Raw genomic sequence first — 24,874 nt, 5'->3', positions numbered from 1 at the left:
TCCCTTCTGTCACTGAAGTATTTATCACCCCTCAAAGGCCTGCTTTACCTGGTGGATGGAACCCCCTGGCTAATCACAGCTACACCTCGTGGTTTCCGGGTTGATATTCCATCCAAGGACAGTTTTTCATTCTTTCTTCGTTTAGCACCTACAGACACCCACCAAACTGTTTATTAAATAGCCAATCAAAATTGAATACAGATGACCTAAGGCTCAGGGCTGATAACTGCTTTGACAACATAATTTCTGCCCAAAAGAAAAAGAAAACTTAAATTTGTTTCATTTTGCTTTGCATTTTTGAGACAAGGGCTGGAGCTGGAGCTCAAGATGGTCGGGAACTTACTATGTAGCCCAAGCTGATCTCCTCCTGCCTTAGCTGGTCCCACCCGACTTCACTGTTGGGATTATAGACATAAGCCACCACACCCAGTGAGAAACTTAATTTTTAAAATGTGCTTCTGCAGCTGGACTGTGATTTAAGATGCAGTTCCCACTAGCCTTTCTAAAATGCTGATGGCATTAGACTGCCAGCCCAGTACTCTCTAGACTGCTCCCGGTGTGTCCAAGAACATAGCTGGAAACCAAGAACAGGTCCCAGCTTAACCAGCTTCAAAGTCCCCCACCATTAAAGCAATTTTCCAAAGTTTAATTATTTGATTCAAAACTTATTGCGCAACAGTTAAGATGCTTGCTTATTCAACTGAAGTTCAGACCCAGGCAGCCATACCTAGCAACTCATGGACACCCGTAACTCCAGGTACTGGGAATCAATCCTGTGTTTTCTGGCCTCCTCAGGCATTTGCATTGTTCAACCCCCCGCATGCACACACAAACACACACACACATATGCACATGTGCACACATACACACACACAGGACACACAAATAAATCAGAATAAAATAAAGTCTAAAAAATCATCTTACTATTGAATTTTTAATTTATCAGGAGATTTTTTCTTGCAGCTTTAGGTAGGCATCAGTTAAATGGTGTCCAAGATGACATTTTAGGCTGACTCTGGGCACTGCTCGAGACATCCTGATGCTCTTGTTGGGTGTCACTGAATCCTAATTATCTCTCTTAGGTGCTAACATCAGTCCCAGTACCTGATCCATGCTTGCATCCTAGCTGTGTTCTCCATCACTGCAATTCTCCAAGTTCTATCTGAATATTTATTTACTTATTTATTTTTGGTTTTTCAAGACAGGGTTTCTCTGTAGCTTTGATGAAGCCTGCCTGGGACTAGCTCTTGTAGACCAGGTTAGCCTCAAACTCACAGATCCGCCTGCCTCTGCCTCCCAACTGCTGGGGTTAAAGACGTGCGTCACCACCACCTAGCTCTATCTGAATTTTAAATATTGCTATCTGATACATTAACACATCCTCAGCAAATATGGTTTTAAAATAAAAACACATGTATGCCACCCTGATGTCACATTGTAACTATGTAGAATTAGCAATAGTCCACCTTTCCATACCAATCTTTCCTCAATGCTGATGTTTCTAGATTTTCTTTTGGTTTTTCAAGACAGGCTTTCTGTGTAGCTTTTGGAGCCTACCCTGGAACTCACTCTGTAGACCAGGCTGACCTGGAACTCACAGAGATCTGCCAGCCTTTGCCTCGCAGGTGCTGGGGTTAAAGGCGTGCACTACCACCACCTGGCTAGATTTCCAACAGTTACAAAAGAAACACAGAATGGGAAAACATATGGCTTCCAATAAGTCATAGTGATGTGATTATTTTAGTTTATAGCTGCCTTTGACAAAAGATGTCCTTGTTTTGTTTTCTAAGCTGACACTTGAAAATGTCATTTCGCTTCTAAAATAGGCATTAAGGAGACTCCTTTTTAAAAATAAGGTGGGTCATGAAGTAAAGGGCATAATACATAATTAACCTTTGGCTTTTATAAAAGCCACATTTAGGACGCAGTCTATTTGAAGTTTGAGGGTCACTGGCATCATTGCTCCTTTAGAAGGGATGACCTTGAATCTGACATTTGAGATTGTTAGACCTTAACCTTTGATGAAAAGGCCTTCCCAGGAGATTAGTCAAATTCTTAAATAAAAGAACCCAGTGGTGTTGAACCACTCAAAGTGGCACATCCACGCAGCTCTCATACTACAAAGCTATCTGACTCTTTGATGCCTTCCTGCGAGTACTCAGATTTGTCACTACCGCAACCTCGAGGCCATCACTCAGCCTCAAAGTCTCCCCAGTACTGTCTAGACAAAGTAGAGTGCCGTAAGCTCACTGTAATCCATCTTGACCTGACTCTCAACCTTTCCCCTGGCATCATGAGCACCCAGCCCTGTATCCCTACTAAGTTGATACAAATACTCTTTATTCCTTGCTAAGAATTCTTCATTCCCTGATAGATTTTTCTGTACAAGTTGCACCCAGCCTTGGGTGGTTGGGGGGTAGTGGGATTGGCTTAATCCTTTCTTTTGATTCTGTGGCGCCCAGGCAAAGATTGGGGCAAAAGCATCAGAAGCAAAGATGCTTAATTATACAAGTCAGTTTTTCTGATCAAATAGGAATAATACCAAAGAATCACATGAGAGCGTTCTGGTATTTAATATTTGATACTTCCAAACCATCCCCAGTGATACTCTGCACAGTTTCTGGGCTGCTCTGATTTTCCTTAACAAATCCCCTTTGGAAAGCTTATTACTTAATATTCCATTTATGTTTTTTTCCTTCTACAGCAGTGCAGACTTGTCAGGAAAGAGATCTCCATATATCCAAGCTCTAGGAGAATTCCCACACTACAGTGGGAATACAGATTTGTTATGTGATTTGCTTTCCTGGTGTGTTTCAGAGGCTTATTCAAAGGGATGCACCCCCTATTTAAACAGGCTTGTGTGTGGCTCCAACTGGTCTTGAACTCACAATGTAGCTGAGAAGGTTGTTGAGCTTCTGATCCTCTACCCTCTTCCTGTAGAGTAGGGTACAGACGTCTACCACCACACTGCTTTAGCGATGCTACCGACCGCATGCAGGGCCTTGTGCATGCTAGGCAAGCACACTAGCAACTGTAGTAGGGGTAGAGTGGAATTTAGTGTAGAGAACCCCAAAACCAGAGATACTCATTCTGGGAAAGAATGCTTATTCATATCCATGTCTGGTAAGTTTCTTGAAATCAGAATTTTGCTTGTTTGAGAAGGACAAAGCAAATTAAGCCTCTCTCTCTGCTTTTCCTGGCGCAGCTAATTATTTGCATGTTTCTACATAATGTAAGGTACTGAAGACATTGTTAGTTAACACAGCAACTGTAAACATTCACCAAATTTTTCAGACTTCACCCAGTCTGTGGAGTTTGGAAAGATTCCATCCCAACCTTAGAGATTCTGCCTTAACCTCCTTGTCTATAATTTTGAGCCTTTTTAATAAAGATTGGATTAGGGACTTAATAGTGGCTTTCAAAAGAGACTTCTCTTTGAGTAGGGCTATAGAGTTCAGCTAAGGAAACAAGGCATGGCATTGCATTCTTGGATACTAAAAGTGCCTACACACGCACACAAAGAAGAGTCACATCAGATGCTATCATGGAGAGGAGACTTCAGCTAATGCTTGCAGACCAACTCAGGTTACCTTGATTTGATGAACTCAATAGAGATGATGAAGGCTACAGATGGAACCCCAGTCTATCTAACCCATGATTCCACCTTACCCCGCCCCCCATTTTTTTCATATATTTGGAAGTACCCTTTGCTTAACAGGTACAGAATCTTGCAACTTCTCTTTAGAAATTCAAAGAGCATAGGACAGTGGTGTGGAAAAGCACCCAGGCTAATGAGCATCTGTCTAAGCCCTGCAGGTTTTACTGACCAAGGAAACCCCATTTAAAGTGAAGTTGGCATTCCTGTGGGCTCTAGCTAGCAGCCCTTTCAGTTCACCATGAGCAGGCATATCTAGATCATCAATGGCCAAGAATTCTCAGCTGAAGCCTAGAAAAGTGGCCTTCAATAAAGAATTAGCATTATCAGTTCATCTCGTACTGGAACTATATACTTAGTAGACCCCCATGGATAGTTCCTGGGATCCTAGGGAGGTAACAAACCTGGCCAGCATGGTGAGCATTCAACAGCACAGAGAAAGGAACACTTCACTCCATCTGCTTACTGTAGAAAGACACAGGGCTAAGTCAGATGTGTGTGCTGTGGTGTGTGCTGTGTGTATGTGTGTGCGTGCGTGTGTGTGTTCTGTTGCTGTTTTGTTATTCTGCTTCTTTTGTTTCATTTTGTTTTGTATTGTTTTGAGAGAGTCTCACTGTGTATCCCTGGCTGGTCTGAAATTTAGAGATCTGCCTGACTCTGTCTTCCAAGTGCTGGGATTAAAGAAAGGCATATGTCACCACACCCAGCAGATAAACTGTTTATTAAAAAGATATAAAAAAAGAGATAAAAGAATCTCTTCCTTCCTAAACCCTGGAATACTGCTAGAAGAGATGGCTTAACAAATGACTTAATACATTGACAAAAGATGAATATATATATTTATATATATTAATTCATATATTAATATATGTATATATACATATACATATATATACATATACATATACATATACATATACATATATATATATTCAGTCCATTTCTGAACTCTGGAGCAAAGTTTGTGAAATTTGTACAGAATAAGATTATTCTTGAAGTTCTTAGAAATTTACACTCAGAAAAGGAAGCCAGTGAGCTCTGCCTTCATTTCCTGGGAAGCCTTAGTTCTCTGAAATACTTCCATCCATTTCCCTCTTTCTTGTTAAGATTATACAACCAAGTGGCCTAAGGTGACATGGAAATTGGATCCCTGATGGCCACTGTAGGTGAAGCACATTGTTTTAATGATTAGCACCTCGCAGGTCCAACTCTACCCTAAAGTCACTCCTTCATAGGGTCCCTTCAGTCACCTTTCCATTCTTGCTAATTGTGCTTACTCCACCTTGCAGTTCATCTTGCTCTCACTCTGAGAAAAATAATAAGTTTATTATTTTGTTTAAATAACCATAAGCACAATTTAAAGGCAGAGAAGTTAGCTATTTCAGAACATTTTTGTATCATGCATTCTAAAATTTAAGACTGGGATAATATTAGTATATTACCTCAAGAAGCAAGTTTCTAAAACAAAACCTATGCCAGAACCTGATAGAAAATAACCTTCTTATTTCACTGGAAAGAGGTCTCTTGAATTTTTAGGTAATATTGTGGGAGCTTCCTAACCTTAAGTGTGCTAGGACACTGGTATTAATATAATAGGAAGGAAGATTGTTTCTCAGGTCCCTGGTTCCTCTAGAAACCTAACACTCAACAAATAAATACAAAGTTCCTTATTATTTTATTTTATTTTGTTTTGTTTTATGGAGATGAGCTCTCTCTCTTGCCCAAGCTGATCTCCAACTTTTGGGCTCAAATATTCCTCTTGCCTTGTCCTCAATCTGGAGCTAAAGGTGTACACCAACACCCCCAGCTCCTAGGTATTTTTAAGTGATACCTTCATTCATTTTATTTAAAAGCAACAAAATTTGCTCTAAACAAAACCAACTGAATCACTGTGAACCATCTCTAAGGTGATATTTAATATTCTGAGCACACAAGATGACAGTAAACAGTAGGTTAATTTTTAAAAGCTACCATTAGCCATTGAAGTCAGCACAGTCACCAATATTCTTGGAGATGAAGCTTACTGCCTTGTTGGCAAAATCTTACCCAGCTAGAATAGATTGTATCAAACAAGGAAATGTGGGCAGGGCACATTTCTCATGGAAGGTTATTGCCAGCCCTAAGGGTAAACTGAACACCAAAACAAAGGGCATATTCTACCCAGGAGGCCACCTAGAATTCAGAGATGGTGCATCTGAATCATAACACTTAAAGCAGTCTTGGGTTAAGTTTCCCGAGACTAAATGCTGCCTTCTTCCAGAAGACACAGATGTGTAGCGGGCACACAACTTAGTTCCACTGACTATAAACAATTACTGCACACATCCCAGTTTGACTGCTGGGTACTGACGCGACCAGGCAGCTGGACCCTTCCTCTTTTAACATCTTAAAAACTCAACATGTGTCTGAAACTCGAGTTGCAGAAAGGTGGAGCCGCACTCAAGCATTGGCTTTCTGGATTACGTGAATATGGGCCTCTGCCTGGGAAGGGAAATCTCCTTGGGATTTATATCATTCAGCCAAGAAATTCAGAAAGAAACCAAATATCAAGCCGTATTTCTTGTGCTGGTTTGTGGAAGAGGAAAAGCTTAAGATTACTTTCCCCTTTTAAAGCACCCTGGTGTGGTTATAAAAGATCATAATTCTGCTGGGGTGTGTGCCTCTGCCTTTCTAACCTAAGGTTTCAAATACAGATTCTTATAAATAGCAAGCTTTCTTTAACTCCTAACACCGGGTAGAGTTCCAGGATGACTAATGGAGCTTGAATAGAGTGAAATGTGTTTACTAGGATTGCGTGCACACACACCGTAAGAGAACTTCCAAGAGTTGAGCGGTGGTTATATCCTTAGGTTCACAAAGGTGGGAGGCTTATCCTTCCAGGTTATTTCCTAAGGGAATGGACAGCTACACCTTGGCTAGCCTTAGAAGCAAACTGCTAAGTTTCTTTAATAGGATTTCATTGAAAAACTAGCTGGGAGCTAGGAAAATAAGCTTTGGCAGAAGCATCTCACCTAACTTAAGGATAGCCACAGAAACAATAGAACACTAAGCATGCAAAAGGACTGTGAGAAAAAAAAATGCAAATGCTCTTACTTATTCCCAGAAACTTGAAAGTGGTCTGGATGTGTCTTTTTCCTCAACTGACTCTTCGGTTTCATTTTATTCTTTTAATTTTTGAGATTGCAATTTAATTCCTTTCCTTCCTCCCACATACCCTTGCCCACTCTCCTTCAAATTCACAGCCTCTTTTTTTCATCAACTGTTACATGCATTTGCAAATACATACATATTCCTAAATATAACCTGTTGTGTCCATATAATGCTACTTAATACGTATGTCTAACAAATTGGTAAGCTCTTCCCTGGAGATTTACTTCCCAGCTCCTAGCTTGACATGGTTGCCTGTAGCCCTTTATGTAGGGTTGACGCCTCAAGGGCTTCCCCCTAACCCCTGCAGTATGGCATGTCGGTTGGTGTCCTCCTTGTCCAGCTCCAAGTTTGGGCTGTCATCGATGGTGCTTCATTGATAGAGCTTGTGATGTTACTGGGAGTAACAACCTCCCCAAGTCTTCAGCTCTTCAGTCTTTCCGCCCCCTCTTCCTCAATGAACCTCAGGTGTGGGAGTGTTCTGTAGATGTATCCCCGGGGACTGAGCTCCACAACTCTGCATTTTGATTGGCTGTGGTTTTCGGTAGTAGTCTTCTGTCCATTGCAAAGAGAAGTCTTGCAAAGTTCAAGCACAATATCCTTGTGACATTTAGATGTGAAGTGTAAAGTGTTCACTGTGGGTTGGTATTGGTCCAAGAGACTTTTATTCATATTACTGCTCAAATATACTGTGATAAATTCTGAAATGTGCATGTCAGCAGTTACATTTTTTTAAAAAAAAAAAAACTGGAAAGCATTAAAATTCTTCATGTAAGTTGTTCACTCTTCAGAAAACTTTCTGCCAGGATTTAGGATGAGGACAACACAGAAAGACACAGCGTTACCGTCTGATGATACAAAATGGAGTTTTTCTGTTCAAAGTCTTTTTGTGGGTGGTGGGTTTGTTTGTTTTTTACATTGAGGTGGGGTTTCACTTAGTAGCCCAAACTGGCTTCCAACTCAAAACCCCCAGCTCAGTCTCCAAAGATATCCCAGTTCTAGGCATGCACTACACAACAGAGTTGTTATAAAGAAAGGTTTTTAAAGTTGGTTCAACTCACCCATCCCGATTTCCCATGAACAGTTTTACTTTTTGAAAACCATCTTATCAAATATGGTTGATACCACTTCTACGGCAGTCACTGTGGCACGGTGTCTCCAATCCTATTGCGCTACCAATGACAAGTGCCTTAACTAGATTTGTATTCTCCAAAGAAAGCATTGAAGTGGCAGAGGTCTGTATGCTGTTGCTGGTTCTACAATATCTTCACAGGCCCAGGAGAAGGACTCAGGAGCATTCTGGAACATGGGCTTTCTAGTCAAAATTCATCCCAATGGTGCTTTCTACCTACTAATGACCATATTAGAGGGTTCGGCGTCCTAAAGGCTCATTGCACTGGGGTTAGAGAGAAGCTTGACATTTGAGCAAAGTCTTCCTTATTCTCATCTACCCCAAAAGAACTCTACCTTCCCAAACCCCTACTGCAGACTGCTTTAATTCATTGGCCTCCTCCCAGAAATGCTTTGACTCAAAGTCCAAACTTGCTCTTCAAGTTCCCAGCCACCTTTGAGTTCCAAAGTTCAAAATACACAAGGAAGAGCAGTCTGTGTTGAGCCCCCATCTCCCCAGAAAGCCATGTTTTCCTTTCTCCCAGAGTCTTAGACTTCTTTCTTATGATCCTTTCCTCGGAATTCATAGGAATCACTCGGGCCTTGTCACACAAGTGAGCTTGGGTATGTCTAAGTAGAAGACAGAAAATAAAGGAATGATGTAGTTTAAGATCATTCTCCTTATGAGCTCAGCACCCTTGAGCTCCAAGACACAGTGGTTGCCTTGAGGACCCCTTTCCCTGCAGTGCTGCTGATACATAGTGCAAAGGGGAAAAATAGCTTGTAGGAAAAGAAATACTGCATTGTCAGCCATATTTATTATTTATTATCTGTGTCCAATAGTCCCAAATGCAGAGTTCTGGCACAGTGTAGTGTCCACTAGATAGAGAGCCCCACTATGCTCGCCCTTGAAATACGCCAAGTATATAAGCCATATCCTGGGTATAGGAGCAACTATGGCAGAACTGAGCCCAAACAATCAGTGCTAGCAATGTGAAGCAATGACAAAGGTGATTTTTGAAGCTCTCTGTTTCCCAGAAGCCAAAATTTCAATGCCACTTCCTTCTCCTTGTAGAATTGAATTACAGGACAAGGCTAGATTCCGGTTTTCCTGTTTCACCTAAGCAACAGGAGGTCAGGCTTGGGAGGGGTAGAATGTTGCTTCTCCCACAATGATGGGTCAAAACATTGAAGCTAAAATATATGCATGCATGCAAATGCTTTATTTGTTTGTTTATTTTGAGATAAGGTCTCCTGGTACAGCCAAAGTTTGCTTCAAACTCAAAGGAATCCACCTCAACCTGCCCAGAGCTACTCTTATAGGCAGGGACACCTTACCTGGATATGGAAATACTTCTTAACTTAAACCTCATGTCCATACCAAAAAACATTCCATATGAGCAGAAAACCAGAGGGACATTCCACCACTACCCTCTTAGAATCTCAGTAGGTGATGCAGCCCTCCTTGCTGGCTTCATAGAGGTGTGTTAGCTATAGCTAGGTTTCCCAAGGGACTAAAGTAGTCTGTGATTAGTGAAATTCCTTGTTCTGTGCGCCCCCCCTCGCGCTAACAGGGAGAAGCATTTAAGCGCATAAGCAACAGTCCGTGCACTGATAAAATTGACGAAAAAATATGGTTGAAAACTAATCATAAAGTTGAGACTTTGGTCTCAGCTGTGAATATGTTACAGACGCTCCCAGTGAACTGGGTGGCCTGGCTAGACCAAAGAATGGGCCTTAATATGGGTACACAAAGCTCCCTTAACACTTAACCCTCCCAAACACCAATTATGATAATTACTTCCTCCAGCTCAAAAGGAAGATAATGCTAATACAAAATTATTTTTAAAGTGAAAAAGGTGGGGGGCACAAAGTCTGGAAAGGTCAAATCAGCCAAAATTATTATGTTACCAATGCCACAACTCGGATTTACATTTCATGCCAGAAGAGAGAGAGAGGAGAGAGAGAGAGAGAGAGAGAGAGAGAGAGAGAGAGAGAGAGAGAGAGAGAGAGAGAGAGAGAGGCAGAGACAACAGAGACAGAGACAGACAGAGACAGACAGAGAGAGACAGAGAGAGGAAGAAAGAAGAAATCAAAAGGCCAAGGTGCTGCACGGTAGAGAGTGTACTGAACTAAGAATAAATTTCAAGTCTTTGATCTGTGAGTTGTGTCTCAGACCTAGTCAAAACAACCAGATCCAAAGGCCAGTTTGACCAAGTATGATTTCTGCTGCTTGGGCTGGGGGTGGGAAAGAATCCAGGGACAATGTAGAATAAGAAAGTGCAAAACCTTTAAATTGTTTTCTGTTTTGGTTCAAGACTATGAAACATTTAGCTAAGTTATTTTCTTGGTCTTTCCTTGATGTGCCTACTAAAACGGCTTGGGTTGGGTTGGGTTGGGTTGGGTTGGGTTAGGTTGGGTTGGGTTGGGTTGGTTGTGGTGCAGTGGGAGGACCCTAGGGACTTGCATGCTGGCACCCCTCTCCAACTGAGATACATCACATCCCAAGTCCCAGAAGGCTTTCTTGGTAGAGCCTCCATGTAATGAGCTTTGCACAGTCTGCTTTAAAAAGTTGAACACCAGGAATAGTGCGTCCTGGGAACTAACTTTTTCCTGGTGTTAACTCAATCCTAGCCAGGTTTTTTTCACATTTTTTATTCCCCTTGTTTCCTAATCACTTAAAAAAAAAAAAAAAGAATCCGCTGCTAGGCAGAAGGAACTCAGAATAAGTCCTGTCTCTGTATGCCATGAGAACATAAAATTATAGGCTCTTAAGCCAGAGTGAGGCGGGGGAGGGCTGGCTTGTGCTTTGGTACACCCACTCACCTTTTCACCTGTATCACGAACTAACGTGTGTCTCTCCATGTTTTGAGTTACTAACCATCAGAACACCTGCTGTGGAAAGAGCTGGTGTTGGCTGCCATGCGATATTATACAGTACATTGGGATCATGGGCTGTGGCTTAACCATAGTTGTTCTTGTTGAACACTTTGTGGTTCTGTTGTTTGTTTACTAGTTTTTAATAGACTCCTATATGCCTCTGGCTAGCCTGGTATTCACCATGTAGCCCAGGATAATCTCAGGCTCACAAGAAATCCTTCTACCTCAGCAGGGAAAAATGCCTCAAACAACACAGTTTTAAAAAATTTAAAAAAAATAGCAAGGCCCCAGGTGGATGAGACTTTGAATCTTAAACTCTGAAGTAATATGCCATCTCTCCTCTACCTCAAATTGACTGTCTAGGGAACTAGGGAACACTTAATATAAGTTTGACTTGGCTCTAAATAGAAAGAAGTATTCCTAGCTTAGGGCTTTGTATTCTGATTCTTACACCATCACCTCTCAGAATACATGCTACTGAAAATGCATAGCCTGTACAGAAATGCCTAACTTGTATATTAGCACAGGTATGGGGTCCCTACCATAGTCAATATTTACAAGAATGCCTCCCCAGGACTCTTTTTTTTTTTTTTTTTTTTTGGTTTTTTCGAGACAGGGTTTCTCTGCAGCTTTAGAGCCTGCCCTGGAACTAGCTCTTGTAGACCAGGCTGGCCTCGAACTCACAGAGATCCGCCTGCCTCTGCCTCCCGAGTGCTGGGATTAAAGGCGTGCGCCACCACCGCCCGGCCCCAGGACTCTTTTTTGAATGTACATTAACATGGTCTAATTACCCAAGTCAACAAGACACAAAAATCTTTTGGCACCTTTATTTTTCATTCTCATGTGTCTGTATGATATGCTTTCAGTTGCCTGCATCCTAAACAGCACCTGTGGCAGTCAAAGAATAACTCCATGGAGTCATTTCTCTCTTTCCACTTTGGACATGGGTTCCGGATATTGGATTTGGGCAGTCCAGTTTTCCTAATAATCTCCTTTCCCTGAGCCGTCTCTCCGATCCACAGAAATCTTACTGTCTGATCAATTGGCCTTTGAAAAGTAGACTGACATGTAAAAAATCATAAAGATGGAAGCAGCTAAGGGAGGAAGTCATTCAACAAGTGTGAGACTTCAGAGCTGTGTCTCAATGTGTTTTCTCAGAGGTTACTTCAGAGACAGTGGAGAAGGTGTCTGCTGCCTGTTGGTCTCAAGGTCTGGCCTCCAGGTTAAGACTGTCCTGTTCAGTACTCCAACTGAAGCAGGCAGCATGTGATCAAGGAAGCAGCACCTTCCCTGTCCAGAACAGAATGCTGGGCCCTCGAAGCAAAGATTTTTACGCTGCTTTCTTTTCTTCTTCTTCTTCTTCTTCTTCTTCTTCTTCTTCTTCTTCTTCTTCTTCTTCTTCTTCTTCTTCTTCTTCTTCTTCTTCTCCTCCTCCTCCTCCTCCTCCTCCTCCTCCTCCTCCTCCTTTTTCTCCTTCTTCTTCTTCTTTTTCTTCTTCATTTATTTATTTATTTATTATACATGAGTCTGTCTGCATGTATGCCCACAGACCAGAAGAGGGCACCAGATCTCATTACAGATGGTTGTAAGCCACCATGTGGTGCTGGAAATTGAACTCAGGACCTCTGGAAGAACAGCCAGTGCTCTTAGCGCCTGAGCCATCCCTTCAGCCTGACACTGCTTTCTTCTTGAGTTTCCTTCATTCCCTTCAGTATGTCTATTTCTTGCTGCTCTTGGTGGCAACTATAACTGGTATGTTAAAAAGTCCTGGGACTGTGAATTTTTGAAATTATGGGTTAAAGGTCGGTAGGATTTAAGAACAGCAAATAACAAAAGAAAAGCATTTTATAAGGAGGAAAACAAATTCAGTTTTGAGCTCAACAGTTTATCAAAAACAGTTAGGTTTTGGGTTAATGAGTACATTTATTATTCCTAAAACAGAGGCACTTTTTATACAGTTTTCAGGATAATGGTTTTAAGATCTTGCTGGACAGACATCCCCCTACATCCACAATGGCTTGGTTCTAATATCCTCCCCTCTCACAAGTCCAAACATTCTTTGATGTTCAAAGCCCTATGTATATTATTTACTTCAAATCATCTAGCATATTTCTCTAGTATATTTCAAATAATCCCCAGAGTATTTATAATGCCTAATATAATGCAAATAGTTACTATGCTGTTTTATTTAGGGAATAATAATTTTTTAAAAAAGTCTGTACATGTTTATTACAGAATTTTTCTGTGTATTTTTGTTCAGCAGGCTTTTGAACCCACAGATGTAGAACATTTGGATGTGGGGTGCTGAATGCATTACGTGTTTATACCATATTACTCTGAACTTTGAAATAAGATTCTCTACTATGTGTGAAATGGGGTTACTGTCAAGTCCTTAACTCAAGTTATTCTAGCATTTTGAGACAACCAAACAAACTTCTGCCTGTCTGTATAATCAGAGTAAGAAGGTAGGTGAGAGGTGCAGATCAGAGAAACTGATAAATAATGCCATGATGTTTCTTCAGAACCTCACAGTCATTAAGGAGTACCAATGAGACACCAGTACAAGTCCTACTGACAGAAGAGCAAGCAACTCTAAGAAGGTCTCCATTAAATTTATTTGCCCTTTTAAAACCTAGACTAACTATTGCCCACGAGGCTGATTTTTTCAGGTTGCAAAATGCTATGAGTCACTTTAAGGACAAAACAAAATATAGCTGACTTTTATTAGTGCCAAGGACACAGTCATTCAAAGATGACTCATGCATCCTTCCGCTGTACATCTCTTAGAGCCCTCTCAGAAACCAAGGGAGATGTTGCAAGCTCCACAGTCATCTGACTTCCGTGCCATGCAAGGAAGCCATTTCCACATTCCTTTAAGGAGATTTGTTTGAAGTTCAAAATCCAACTTAGATGTATGTCTTCACTCAAGGGGAAGGAAGCTAGTCTCAATGGCTCAGCAAAGCTTCACTTACCATTTTCTGTTTTACATGTTGCCTCAAGGAGCCTAGGATACAGACCAACTTTAGATTTGACAATGTTTCCCCCAGAAATATATTCTTGCTTCTGTTTTCAATCTTCTAACGAAGGGGAAACATCCTTTTCTAGAAAGCTAGAAAAATCAACTCTGTTTAGATATGACCCATGTATACATCTTTGGGATTTCATCTGTAATCCTTGCCTTTTACTGATCGTTATATGTGTTTCCTAGATGACCTCTTCCTTCCTTGATCACAAGAGTCTTATAATCATGCTGCAAATGAAAGATTGAGTAATTCAAAGTACACATCCATTTCATTTCAGAAATTTATAGTAGTCTTTCTTCCCTATGTTTCTCTTTGGTTACTAGAACTGTCTATCCCTAAACAGTAAAGGATATACAATAAAAGGAAGCCAAATACCTTTGGAACAATAGCATCAAATGCCATCAAAGTTGTGGTGGCACAAACCTGTAACTTAACCCTTGGGAAGGTGACAATTTCAAAGCCCACAGTGTGTTTGGAGCCAGCCTGAGCAACTTAGTGAGAATTTGACTGAAAATACTATAGTGAAAAGGAGCATAGAGCAGGGGTGAAATATCAATGGAACACTTTCCTGGTTCCTCAGCAACTCCTCCTTACAAATGTTGTCTTTGGTGTCTGAGGAAAAGGAATTGTTTATTAAAACACATGGCCAAGTAGTTCTACTCACCTTCTGCCCTTTCTATTTGACACAGGCATGTGTCATGAGCATGTGATATGGTCATGAGCCTTGAGTTATATTGAGACATGTCTTATATGATATGACTACATCCATAGGTCTTGCCACCATCCCCTCCCCCTTAGGTGCACCAATGTGCTTTGTGAAACTTCTCAGATTACTTTAAAATATCAAAACTTTGGAGTCAAAATTGCTAAATTGAATGTGCTAAGTCTTTTTTTTTTCCACCATGGAACTAGCTCTTGTAGACCAGGCTGGTTTCGAACTCACAGATATCCACCTGCCTCTGCCTCCCAAGTACTGGGATTAAAGGTGTGTACCACCACCACCCAGCAGGCTAAGACTGTTTTGTTTTTTGAAACCTTCTGTTAGCAAAGTCTTTTCTTGTCAGAAACAACACCCTGTTGTAGGGTGTTATGGTACTTTCTGTGATGGGCAATGAATTCTGATGTCCACGATACTTACCCAGCCAGTGATTCTACCTGGTTTGGATGCCTCCTACCTCTGTGGTCCACGTGAGCACTGTTGAACTCAATGTCATATGGGAGCAATAGAACAGGTGTTTCCAATGGAACTCTTCGTCCCATGGAAGTTTCTCACCTCATCACACCCTGGAAAGTGGTGAAATCCAAATAGGTTTCCATCTACTCCTGGAAGACAGTCTGTGTCTTTGAGACACGTTATCTACCCTCTAGAATTTAGGGCCCTCAGACAAAACTTCTCATTACATTTCTAAAAGCAAAAACCACAGGTACTAAAGGGAAAGCAGAGAGTTGTAAGAAACTAGAAATTGGCAATACACACATTCACACACATGATAAGCAAGGACGAGAGTTTAAAGTGCTTCAAATAGCCCAGGCTACCATCCATGTGCATGGCTCCCACATGCCAAATGAGTCTTCCCCCTTCAAGGGCTCTGTGGTCCCGAAGATTTGGCAGGCAGGCATGAAGTTAATCTGTGTGAAACCATATGATGAGCATGCGTGTTTAGAAGGGAGAGTCGAGAGCTTCAGGGGAGACTTTGGCATACCTACTGTCTTCAGGGACAATAGGTACCCGAGGGAGCTAAATGTACCTCAGCAGATGGGAAAATGTAAGGAAGTAAACCATTCACTTTAAAGCCATTCAGAAAGAAACAGTAAAAAGAGCAGAGGGTAAAGATAATCAGGAATTAAACACTCGAGGGCATTCCACAGGAAATGAAAATAGCTGACCATTGCCTAGATGCAAAGGAGAGCTTCCACAGAAAATTTTACAACCTTTTTTTTTTTAATTTAGAGAATATTCATTCAATTCATTAAAAAGAAATCTGTGGCAGCCTAATTAAGTAAACACAAGATAGGATGCAGAGCTCCAAGAAAGGCATAGATGTATGGTGTATGCAGTAAGACCACTCTAACTGATGGAAAGCAAAGTCATTAACTGCCTGTGTCAGGAGACCATCAGCAAAGTGAGTGGCTTAATGCAAGAGAAATTTATTGATCCAGTACTTCTAAAGGCAGTAAGCCCAAAGTCAGGACATGACATAGTTGGTTACTTGTGGAAGCTTAGAGGCGAACCCACGCTGTGCCATGCTCCTAGCCTCGGGTAGATGGTGAGCCATCACTTAGCTTTCCTTGGTCAGCAGACATATCAAATTAAGCTCTTATTTGGATTTATATTCCCATTTGCTTTGTGAGTCTCTGTCCCTCAGACCTCACTCTGCCTTTTAAAAGTAAAGGCATGTGTCATTGGATTTAGAACCCTGCCCAAATCCAGCACAATCCCGTTTTATTGCGAAGACTATGGGTACTAAGTCTTAAGACATAGTTTTATTGCCCACTATGTAGATATAATAGGCACCTTTTGTAATAAGATTGTGATGTCTAAGATAAGATTCATCAATGAGATGGCAAAGAATTCTGACACTGAACCAGACTGTGTGGGATTTAAAAAAAAAAAACAAAACTTGGCAGGCAGTAAAAAGTCTGTGCCTTGGTTTTCCGTGGGAAGATAAATTAATGCTGTAATACGTGTTGAGGATTTTTAGGAGTTAAACAGGAAAATCTTCAAGGCGTATTCTTTATCTGCCATGTCTATGAAACAGCATGCATTCCCATGGGTAGGTTGTCACTCATAGAGGACATAGTGCAGAAAGACGAAAGTTCCTGTGGTAAGGGAGTGTCCCAATCCAGAGACAGTGTTACAGTAAATTTTTAAGGGAGAGTGGCTCAACTCTGCCTTTGGTCTATAATTTTAGAATGTTCACCCTCTCGGATTCCTCTAGAGTATATAGGAACAGAAGACCATGTGGTGCAAAAACCTTATGAAACATTAGTTTACCCCTGTGTGCTTGAACTGGCTGTTTTCTCTACTGTAATCCACAGGGGGGAGCTATAGGAGCCTGGGGAACAACTGTTTTGAAATTGTTTGTGCTGAATGATAGCATAAAGACGTTTATTAGTGTATTCAGTGAATTGTGCAAGAGACACCCTTAAGCACTCTGATAGGCTAACATGTCGATGGAGAAAATGGAAATGATTTCTTTATATTACTAATTTTTCAAATAGCATATGAAATGTTTCATTATGACATTTTATAGATCATTGTACTTTGTTTATATCTACTCCCACTACCTTCCCCTATCCAATCTTCTGTCAACTGTTCCCCTTCCTCTTTACATATTTTTCCTTATGCTTTCATGCATATATATGTTCTATGTTTTATATATATATATATATATACACACATATGATCTAGACCTATATATATTTAAATCTAGACTCCAGATACAAGAGAAAGATATGATATTTTACCTTTCTACCCTTCATGTTCCTTCTCTTGTTTCCATCCTCTTCCTTCCCCAAAGTCCCTGGGGGTTCTACATGTCAAATCCACATATAAGAGAAGATGCAGTGTTTACCTTTCTGAGTCTGGCTTATGTTGATTATCAAGTTGATACCCAGTGCTGCTATGCCCCGCCCCCAGCACCACCCACACACCATGGAGTTATTTAAAGTTCAGAGTTTATACAGCCCTGGAGATCATATGTAGAATCATAATAGTAGCTTATTAAATGTCTCAGTAAAGTAGTAAGTCTGTTGGGGGTCCTGGAGATAGAAGCCAAGTTGCAGGTATTCTTATACCACTGGAGCAAACTGCCTTTCTAAGCAGTTTTGTGGATAACTGAGAAACTCTTAACATCCATTTTCAGACATCAGTTACCATCTAATCGAGTTCAGCAGGTATGTTTCTATTTTGATATGAACTCTAACCAGTTTGTGATCCCTATCTTTGATACCAGAGTCTTATGCCAAAGTTCTAACACAAGTTGCTGAGTTAGGTAATCATTAAATGCTACCAGAAATCAAATGCTTGAAGAAAAATTTACCAAACAGTCTTTTCCCATTCTGGGGAGCTTCAAAGGGAACAATCCTGCCTTCAGAGTTCCGCCTGACGGAGAAGGACTGGCAAGCAGGTGCAGCTAATAAGCGCATACTGGCAACAGACTGGCCCCTGTGGACACGGGTGGTGTGGAGTCTAGGTTTGCTGTAGTTTGGCCTCACCGAGCCTTTTCTCTACCCACAGGTGTGTGCCGAGGGTTATGTTCGTTTGAGACCTGCGCGTCAAGGATTGCTTGGTGTCTGTGAGCGTCTGCTGCTGGGTTTTCTGTCTACCTTCTCGTCATGTCTAACGAAATTGAAGCCAGCACGACCAATGGTCAGCCTGACCAACAGGCTGCCCCGAAAGCGCCATCAAAGAAGGAAAAGAAGAAAGGTGGGGGCGAGTGGCTCCTGTTCGGCTGTCAAATGAGCTTACTCTCAAGTTCTAGGAAGGGAAAAAATTTTTTTTGGCAGAAGTGATTGGCTTGTCTCATGTGTGGCAGTCCTTGTCTCTGTGCCTCTGATTATACCAACTTGGGTTCAGTTAGGAAAATTTCGTGGCATTTTCTTTAGTTATATGTTTTTTTTATAATTATTTTTGTTTAAATGCATGGTTAATGATACACCCATAACTATTGTGTAATTATCTTTCAGTAATCTCTTTACCATCTTGCTTTACTAGCACCACCAGTTTTGAAAAATCAAAACTTTGTTTTTATTAAAACACTCTTCCAAAAAAAAAAAAAAAAAAAAAAAAAAAAAAAAAAAAACACTCTTGGCTTTAAGTCCTAGATAGTGCTCAAGTCCTTAGTGTGCCAGAGCTGGAGAAGGGGCCACGGGCTTCCTGCTCTGCTTTGGCTGCTGCCCTTCAGTTCTAAGAACGAGACAGTATGGGCCTTTTGAGGAGAGAAAAGAAAAGAAGGGGATGATTATCCAATTACAGCCATGGTAATTTACCCTCAATTCGTTTTTGTTTTTTGATGGTTCAAAATGTTAGAAAATGGTTTTGTGCCTTATTTTCTTGTCTCCTTCATTAAAGGAATATGCCATTTTTCTAAAATTCACTCAAAACATTAAAAAAGCTTCGGTGAAAAACATTCCCAACTCCCAATTCATGTGTTCTCATGAATTTCTCATCTGCATTCTGTATCTTAAGGAAGTAGGTTTCTGTTTGTTTTTCACCTTTTACTCTCAATTCTCTATTCAATATTGAGAGACTTTGCTCAAAAGAAGTAAGAACGAGACAGTGGCAATTCCATGTGTGACCAATCACTGTGTAAAGTTTTATGCTATTCCATTTGGGGGGATGCTGAGAACATGTGATCATACCTAAGGGGGACATTTAAATATAAGCTTTATCCTGCATTTCTGTTTACTTCACAGGCTCTGAAAAGACAGATGAGTATCTGTTGGCCAGGTTCAAAGGTGATGGTGTAAAATACAAGGCCAAGCTAATCGGGATTGATGACGTGCCTGATGCAAGAGGAGACAAAATGAGCCAAGATTCTATGATGAAACTCAAGGTAAAGAAGCCATGTGTCGGAAAGGGGATTCTATTAGCTCCTATCAACCCAAACATTTCCATTCACATATTGATCCACCAGTGTTTTCTTTTCAGAAAAGTCATTCATCACTTGAATCTGTTGAGTCTTGTTCTAGACTTCAAGGGTTACAAGATGCTGGGTGCCTTTTCATTTGGGTAAACTCAGGACTCAGATGAGCAAAGCTGGCCCCTAAACTCTCCATCATTAAATAATTTAAAAAGCCATGGGCAGTTATGTGTGATATGTCTTATTCTGCATAGAAGACACAAAACAGGGACTAGGAGGATGACTCCGTGGATAAGGTTCTTGCCTTTATTTAGATCTGCAGCACCCACAAAAATGCTGCATAAATGGGGCAGCCCATTTGTAAGCACAATCATCAAGAGTAGAGACAATATTCCCATAGCAAACTCGGCTAGAGAATCTGTGAGCTCTGTGCTCAGATGAGCCCCTGCCTCCGTATATGAAGAAGAGATCAACCAAGAAAGATGTTCGCTATCATCCTCTGGCCTCTATACACATGCATACCATGCACATAACCCCAAAGTAATAAAAACTAAAAACATTTAAAAGAAGTCACAGAATGACTATTGGCCGAGAAAGTATGTGGATAAAATGCAGGACTGTACTTGGACACACCATTCAGTTTTTTGAATTTGTATGTCTGCATGTGTGTCCCTGTTCATGTGTATGTATATATGTGTGCACGTGAATGTGACCAGAGGTTGACATTGAGTGCCTTCCTTAACTGTCCCCTACCTTATTCCTTGAGACAGAGTAGCTTACTGAACCTGGAGCTTATCAATTTGGCTAAACTGCCTGACCACAAAGCCCTAGGGAATTCCAGTCTCTGCCTCCCTGGCACTGAGATTACTGGTGTGTGCCATAGCACCCAGCTTTTTATGTGGGTTTTTGGTGATCAAACTTGGAGTCTTCACACTTACATGGCAAACATTTACCAACTAAGCCATCTTCCCAAGTCCAGAGTTTCAGAACTTTTTATTTCTCTACTCTGCTACTATGTGGACATAATTAAATAATACAAGGTTTAGGAGCCATCTTGTGGTGTGTGTGTGTGTGTGTGTGTGTGTGTGTGTTATAGACATTAAATTTATGAGTTTGCATACACTAGGCAAGCATGCTTTCACAGAGCTACGTCCCCAGCCCTTGAAGAAATAATGTATATCTTCTACTCTGTCCATTACCCTTGATCAAAAATGCTCCCTCCTTTCCCCAATGCCATCCAAGCTGAAAACAAAGCAGTTTGTCTTCCAAAGTTTTTGCCATCAAAAGTATTCTAGGATACTTTAACATCTATTTCCCTTATTCTCTCAATCTCTCCAGGGAATGGCAGCGGCTGGCCGGTCTCAGGGACAACACAAGCAAAGGATCTGGGTCAACATCTCCCTTTCTGGTATCAAAATTATCGATGAGAAAACTGGGGTAAGAATTTGTGCTTGCTAGCAGTGACTGACCACCTGAGTCCGACCATGGTTGAATTCCTGTGGAAAATTTCCTTTTCTTCCTCAAATAGAGAAAAGAATAAGATCACACATGGTTTCTCTAAAATAGACAATAGGAAGAAAAGAATCAAGATATCTGTTTTGAAATTCATTTCCTGTAAAGATGTGAAGAAGCCCCTAAGGACAAGGGTGCCATTGCTGTTGCATGCTATTTATTTTGAGTTTCAGACTAAACGAGGTTAATCTCAATACCTGACTTATTTTAATGGATTGGTCATGTGTGAATTTGGTGGCTAATTCTAAACCTCCAGAATGTTTTTCATCTCTCTTTCAACCCTGTCCTTCCCAACCTGCAGATGTCAACTTTTTTTGGCTGTTGTTTTAGGTGTGTGTGTGTGTGTGTGTGTGTGTGTGTGTGTGTGTGTGTGTGTGTGTGTGTGGTGGCTATTGTTCTATCAAGTAGAATCAGTTTTGCTTCTTTATTCCTTGTTTAGTTTATTCTGATCAGTACCCCAAAGCTATAGTATTACAGGTCTCCTGTGGCACTTTCCCCTTTATTCTATAAAGCGTTTACATTTGTAACTCTGCTATTCCTATCAAGCCAACATGACAAGATGTCTATTCATCCCTTCCAAGAGGTACCTGTTACCTAACACGCAAAATCTGCCTGCCAGACTTAGGGTGTGGGCCCCATGGTATATGCCCACTCAGCTCTCTGGTCCTTAGTTCCTCAGGTATCATTGTCTTTTATCATTATCCTTCTGCCCTTAGTAACTTTTTATCTCAAGTCCCTCGGCCAATAGTTGCCAGTTTCTCTCATAAACATTATTTCTTTCTTTTCCAAATATGATCCTTTGGCACATTAATTTTAATATTTATTTTAAATGATAAATATAGATTCATAACATTTAAGAAACCATATAACATTTTAATTTGTTTCATAAAAGCTTCATTTGGCAAAAAAAATGTCTTATAGACTAAAGACCCACTGTCCAATCAAACTCAGCAGTCCAAGAGTATCTGTTGACTTATCTTTTCAGTGATCTTAGACATTTGGAAATAAAATTCAAGACATATTTTGCTACCTACATATTTCTTTCAAGAACTGAACTCGTATGAAGGCTAGAAAGGATCAAGAGAGATGGGGAAAATCAGAAAATAAACTAGAGTCTCTGTCACATTTACTTCTCCTAACAAAGTCCCTCCAGGACAGGGTGAAATGCTTATTGGCTGCATTTCATAGCTCGAGGGTTTACTGGGTTCAATCGTTTTAATAAAATACAGGAGCCCTCTGGACAATTCTCCAGCTTTGGCTGCTCATTTAAGTTTGTCATTTAGTTAGGAAGTTGGACCTACTTGAGTTTTGTTTGACTTCAGTTTTTTGTCTTGCTGTTTATTGTGGTAATAGCTCTGATTTTGGTATGTGCTCACTTGGTTGTTCAGTTGGTCAGATGGTTTTGAAATACTATCTTGTTGTATTGCCTGGGCTGGTCTTGAACTCATAGGGAAAACTAATGACCTGTTTCAATCTCCCAGGGACTATAAAGTCCACACCACGCCCAGATTCACTTGGGGGTAATAATGATTACATATTCCTCCTTCACTTTAGAAATTCTTGAATTCCTCTCAGTCTTTCCTTGTGAATGGTACTATGTCTTTTGGATAGAATGAGAGTCAAGCGCTTATATTTTTAGAAAGAATGATCTTCTACTTTTGTTTTCTATTAACTCTTCCTTTTGGAGTCCTTTCTAGCAGGAATAAATCAGATCTAGCCTTGAATCAAAGACTAAAAGGTCGTCCTTCAAAGGGTTTAACCTCTTGGTATATGCCTTCTTATAGCTTCTGCTAGGCAGCTGTGATAGCCAACAAGTCTACGTCACTCACTGCTGTTCTTTTATATTTCCTTTCTAGGTAATAGAGCATGAACATCCAGTAAATAAGATTTCTTTCATTGCTCGTGATGTGACAGACAACAGAGCATTTGGTTATGTGTGTGGAGGAGAAGGCCAGCATCAATTTTTTGCCATAAAAACTGGCCAACAGGTAAACTCTAAGACTTAGTACACATGAGGACTAGCCCTCTGTTGAGAATACGAGAGCTTGTTTCTTAACAAGAAGAATTACTCAAAACAATTCATTAAGTCACTGGTTCTTTAGGTCAGTCACCACTCAGACAATGACTTATGCCTAAAGAATTTATTTAAAATGTCACTAATACTCAGGAGTGTGGCAAAGGAATTGTGAAGATGGAATTTCTAATAACGCTACTAATAAATTTAGAACAATATTGAATTATTCCCAGAAACCTTGATGAAACTCCAAAAATGTCATGGTTCCTCTTTTTTTGTCTTGAGAGAAAAAATCTGTTGTGATAAGTATGCTCTTAACACTGGTGAAACATTTATTAACCCTGTATCCTTTAGTTATCTGAGTGTGGTGATCCTCTACAATCCAGGGTAGAATTGTAAGGAATCTCAATAGGAAATAGAAAGTATTAATTGTAACTGAGCGTGGACAAAGAGTAAAGATGAGAACAAAACGCTGTTAACCCTTTCTGTTGCTTCAGGCTGAACCTTTAGTCGTCGATCTTAAAGACCTTTTTCAAGTTATCTACAATGTAAAGAAAAAGGAAGAAGAAAAGAAAAAGGTAAGTTCTGTTGGGTCTATTCTATACTCAGGGTCTATTTAGTGTCGTAGTCATAAGCCCTGTCTGAAGAGTTGGACTTCTTTCCTTCCAAGTATAGGACTATCTGTCGTTCTTAGCAAGGCAATTGTGGGATTTCATGTTTAGGAACATCTGATCTCAGTCTCTGGGTTCCTGTAACATTCACATTAGTTAAAGGACTTGACAGAGCAACCTAGCTTAAATCTGGAAATCTAGTATCTATGTGAAGTGAGAAGGGGAACATATAGCAAAATATATAAAGTTTTTTTCCTTTAACTATGAATCTGGCAGTATTTGCTCCTTTATTAACTCTCATCCCAAATCCTAAGCTCAGTGAATCTGTGTCTTTCTTTTTAGGTTGAAGAAGCCAGCAAAGCGGAAGAGGTAAAGCTGCCTCTTTACTTCTTGTGATGTGTGTGATGTGTGGAAGCCATGTTGGCTCCATGCAAGAGCATTTGCCCCTCCTGACTTGATGCTAGATCACTAGTGAGCTAGTGGAGCACTCTTTTCATGGAAGATCATTAGCTAAAGTTATTAGAGAGCAAGCTATAACAGCTTCGTGGAATAGTCAGGGATGAAGATTAACTTTATGGGGCTACTTCATCAGTTCAAATCCTTTAATATTTGCCTGTTATTTTCAGAATGGGAGTGAGGCCCTAATGACCCTTGATGATCAAGCTAACAAACTGAAGCTGGTATGTTTGGGATGTTTTGTGATCCTTTGAACATGGGTTTCTACCTCCTGCAGATGTTGCTAATACTGGACCTATATTGAATCCATAGTAAAATTCAATTAGGACAAGTATTTTCCTATGCATTCAAGTAATATCTACGTTAGTCTACCACATAGTCTTTTGAGCAGATCAGCAGACTCTAATATAGTTCTTCTTTAAGGTGCTGGCCAGAGTGATGCACTTGGAGACATATGTAGCTTAATATCAAATCTGTGTGAAATCGATCGCAATCCAGTTGTGACAACTATTCCCTGTAGTTTAGGACACAAACAATTACAATGATAGACAAAGTCATTGTTTTTAGTAGACACATCTGAATCTAATCCAAATACTTTTTTAAGGGTGTTGACCAGATGGATTTGTTTGGGGACATGTCTACACCTCCTGACCTAAATAGTCCAACAGTAAGTGTTTTGCTTTTAAATTTGCAATGTAATTGAAATAACATCTATAATCCCAAATTTACAATTAACCAGAAAGATTGAGCATTTCATGGCAACTTGGAATGTCTTGACTTTTCCTCATGAAATAGAAGTGGCTACTAGAAAGATCATTTGATTCTTAAGTCACCGTAAGAAGCTACCACTACTAATTCAGATATATTAAATATAACATAGA

General features: G+C 40.4%; 1 protein-coding gene across 5 annotated transcripts in view; it reads left to right on the top strand.

Annotated features, from left to right (window-relative positions):
* The window catches only part of Dab2 (DAB adaptor protein 2), a 55,279-nt gene that overhangs the window by 12,235 nt on the left and 18,170 nt on the right, over window positions 1-24,874 (top strand). For 3 of the 5 annotated variants that reach the window (XM_038322601.1, XM_038322599.1, XM_038322603.1), the window contains exons 2-9: window positions 18,056-18,244; window positions 19,234-19,373; window positions 20,739-20,837; window positions 22,769-22,900; window positions 23,424-23,504; window positions 23,880-23,906; window positions 24,164-24,217; window positions 24,598-24,660. In XM_038322601.1, the coding sequence (XP_038178529.1) occupies window positions 18,154-18,244; window positions 19,234-19,373; window positions 20,739-20,837; window positions 22,769-22,900; window positions 23,424-23,504; window positions 23,880-23,906; window positions 24,164-24,217; window positions 24,598-24,660 (687 nt within the window). In that variant the 5' untranslated portion in view covers window positions 18,056-18,153. Of the gene's footprint in view, window positions 1-17,850; window positions 17,946-18,055; window positions 18,245-19,233; window positions 19,374-20,738; window positions 20,838-22,768; window positions 22,901-23,423; window positions 23,505-23,879; window positions 23,907-24,163; window positions 24,218-24,597; window positions 24,661-24,874 lie in introns of those variants that run through there. The other 2 variants (XM_038322600.1, XM_038322602.1) reach the window with 2 other exon arrangements.

The sequence above is a fragment of the Arvicola amphibius genome, chromosome 3 (assembly GCF_903992535.2).
Source record: "Arvicola amphibius chromosome 3, mArvAmp1.2, whole genome shotgun sequence".
Lineage (NCBI taxonomy): Eukaryota > Metazoa > Chordata > Mammalia > Rodentia > Cricetidae > Arvicola > Arvicola amphibius.
The sequence above is the reverse complement of the archived record's forward strand: the minus strand, read 5'-3'. Positions and strand labels throughout refer to the sequence as shown.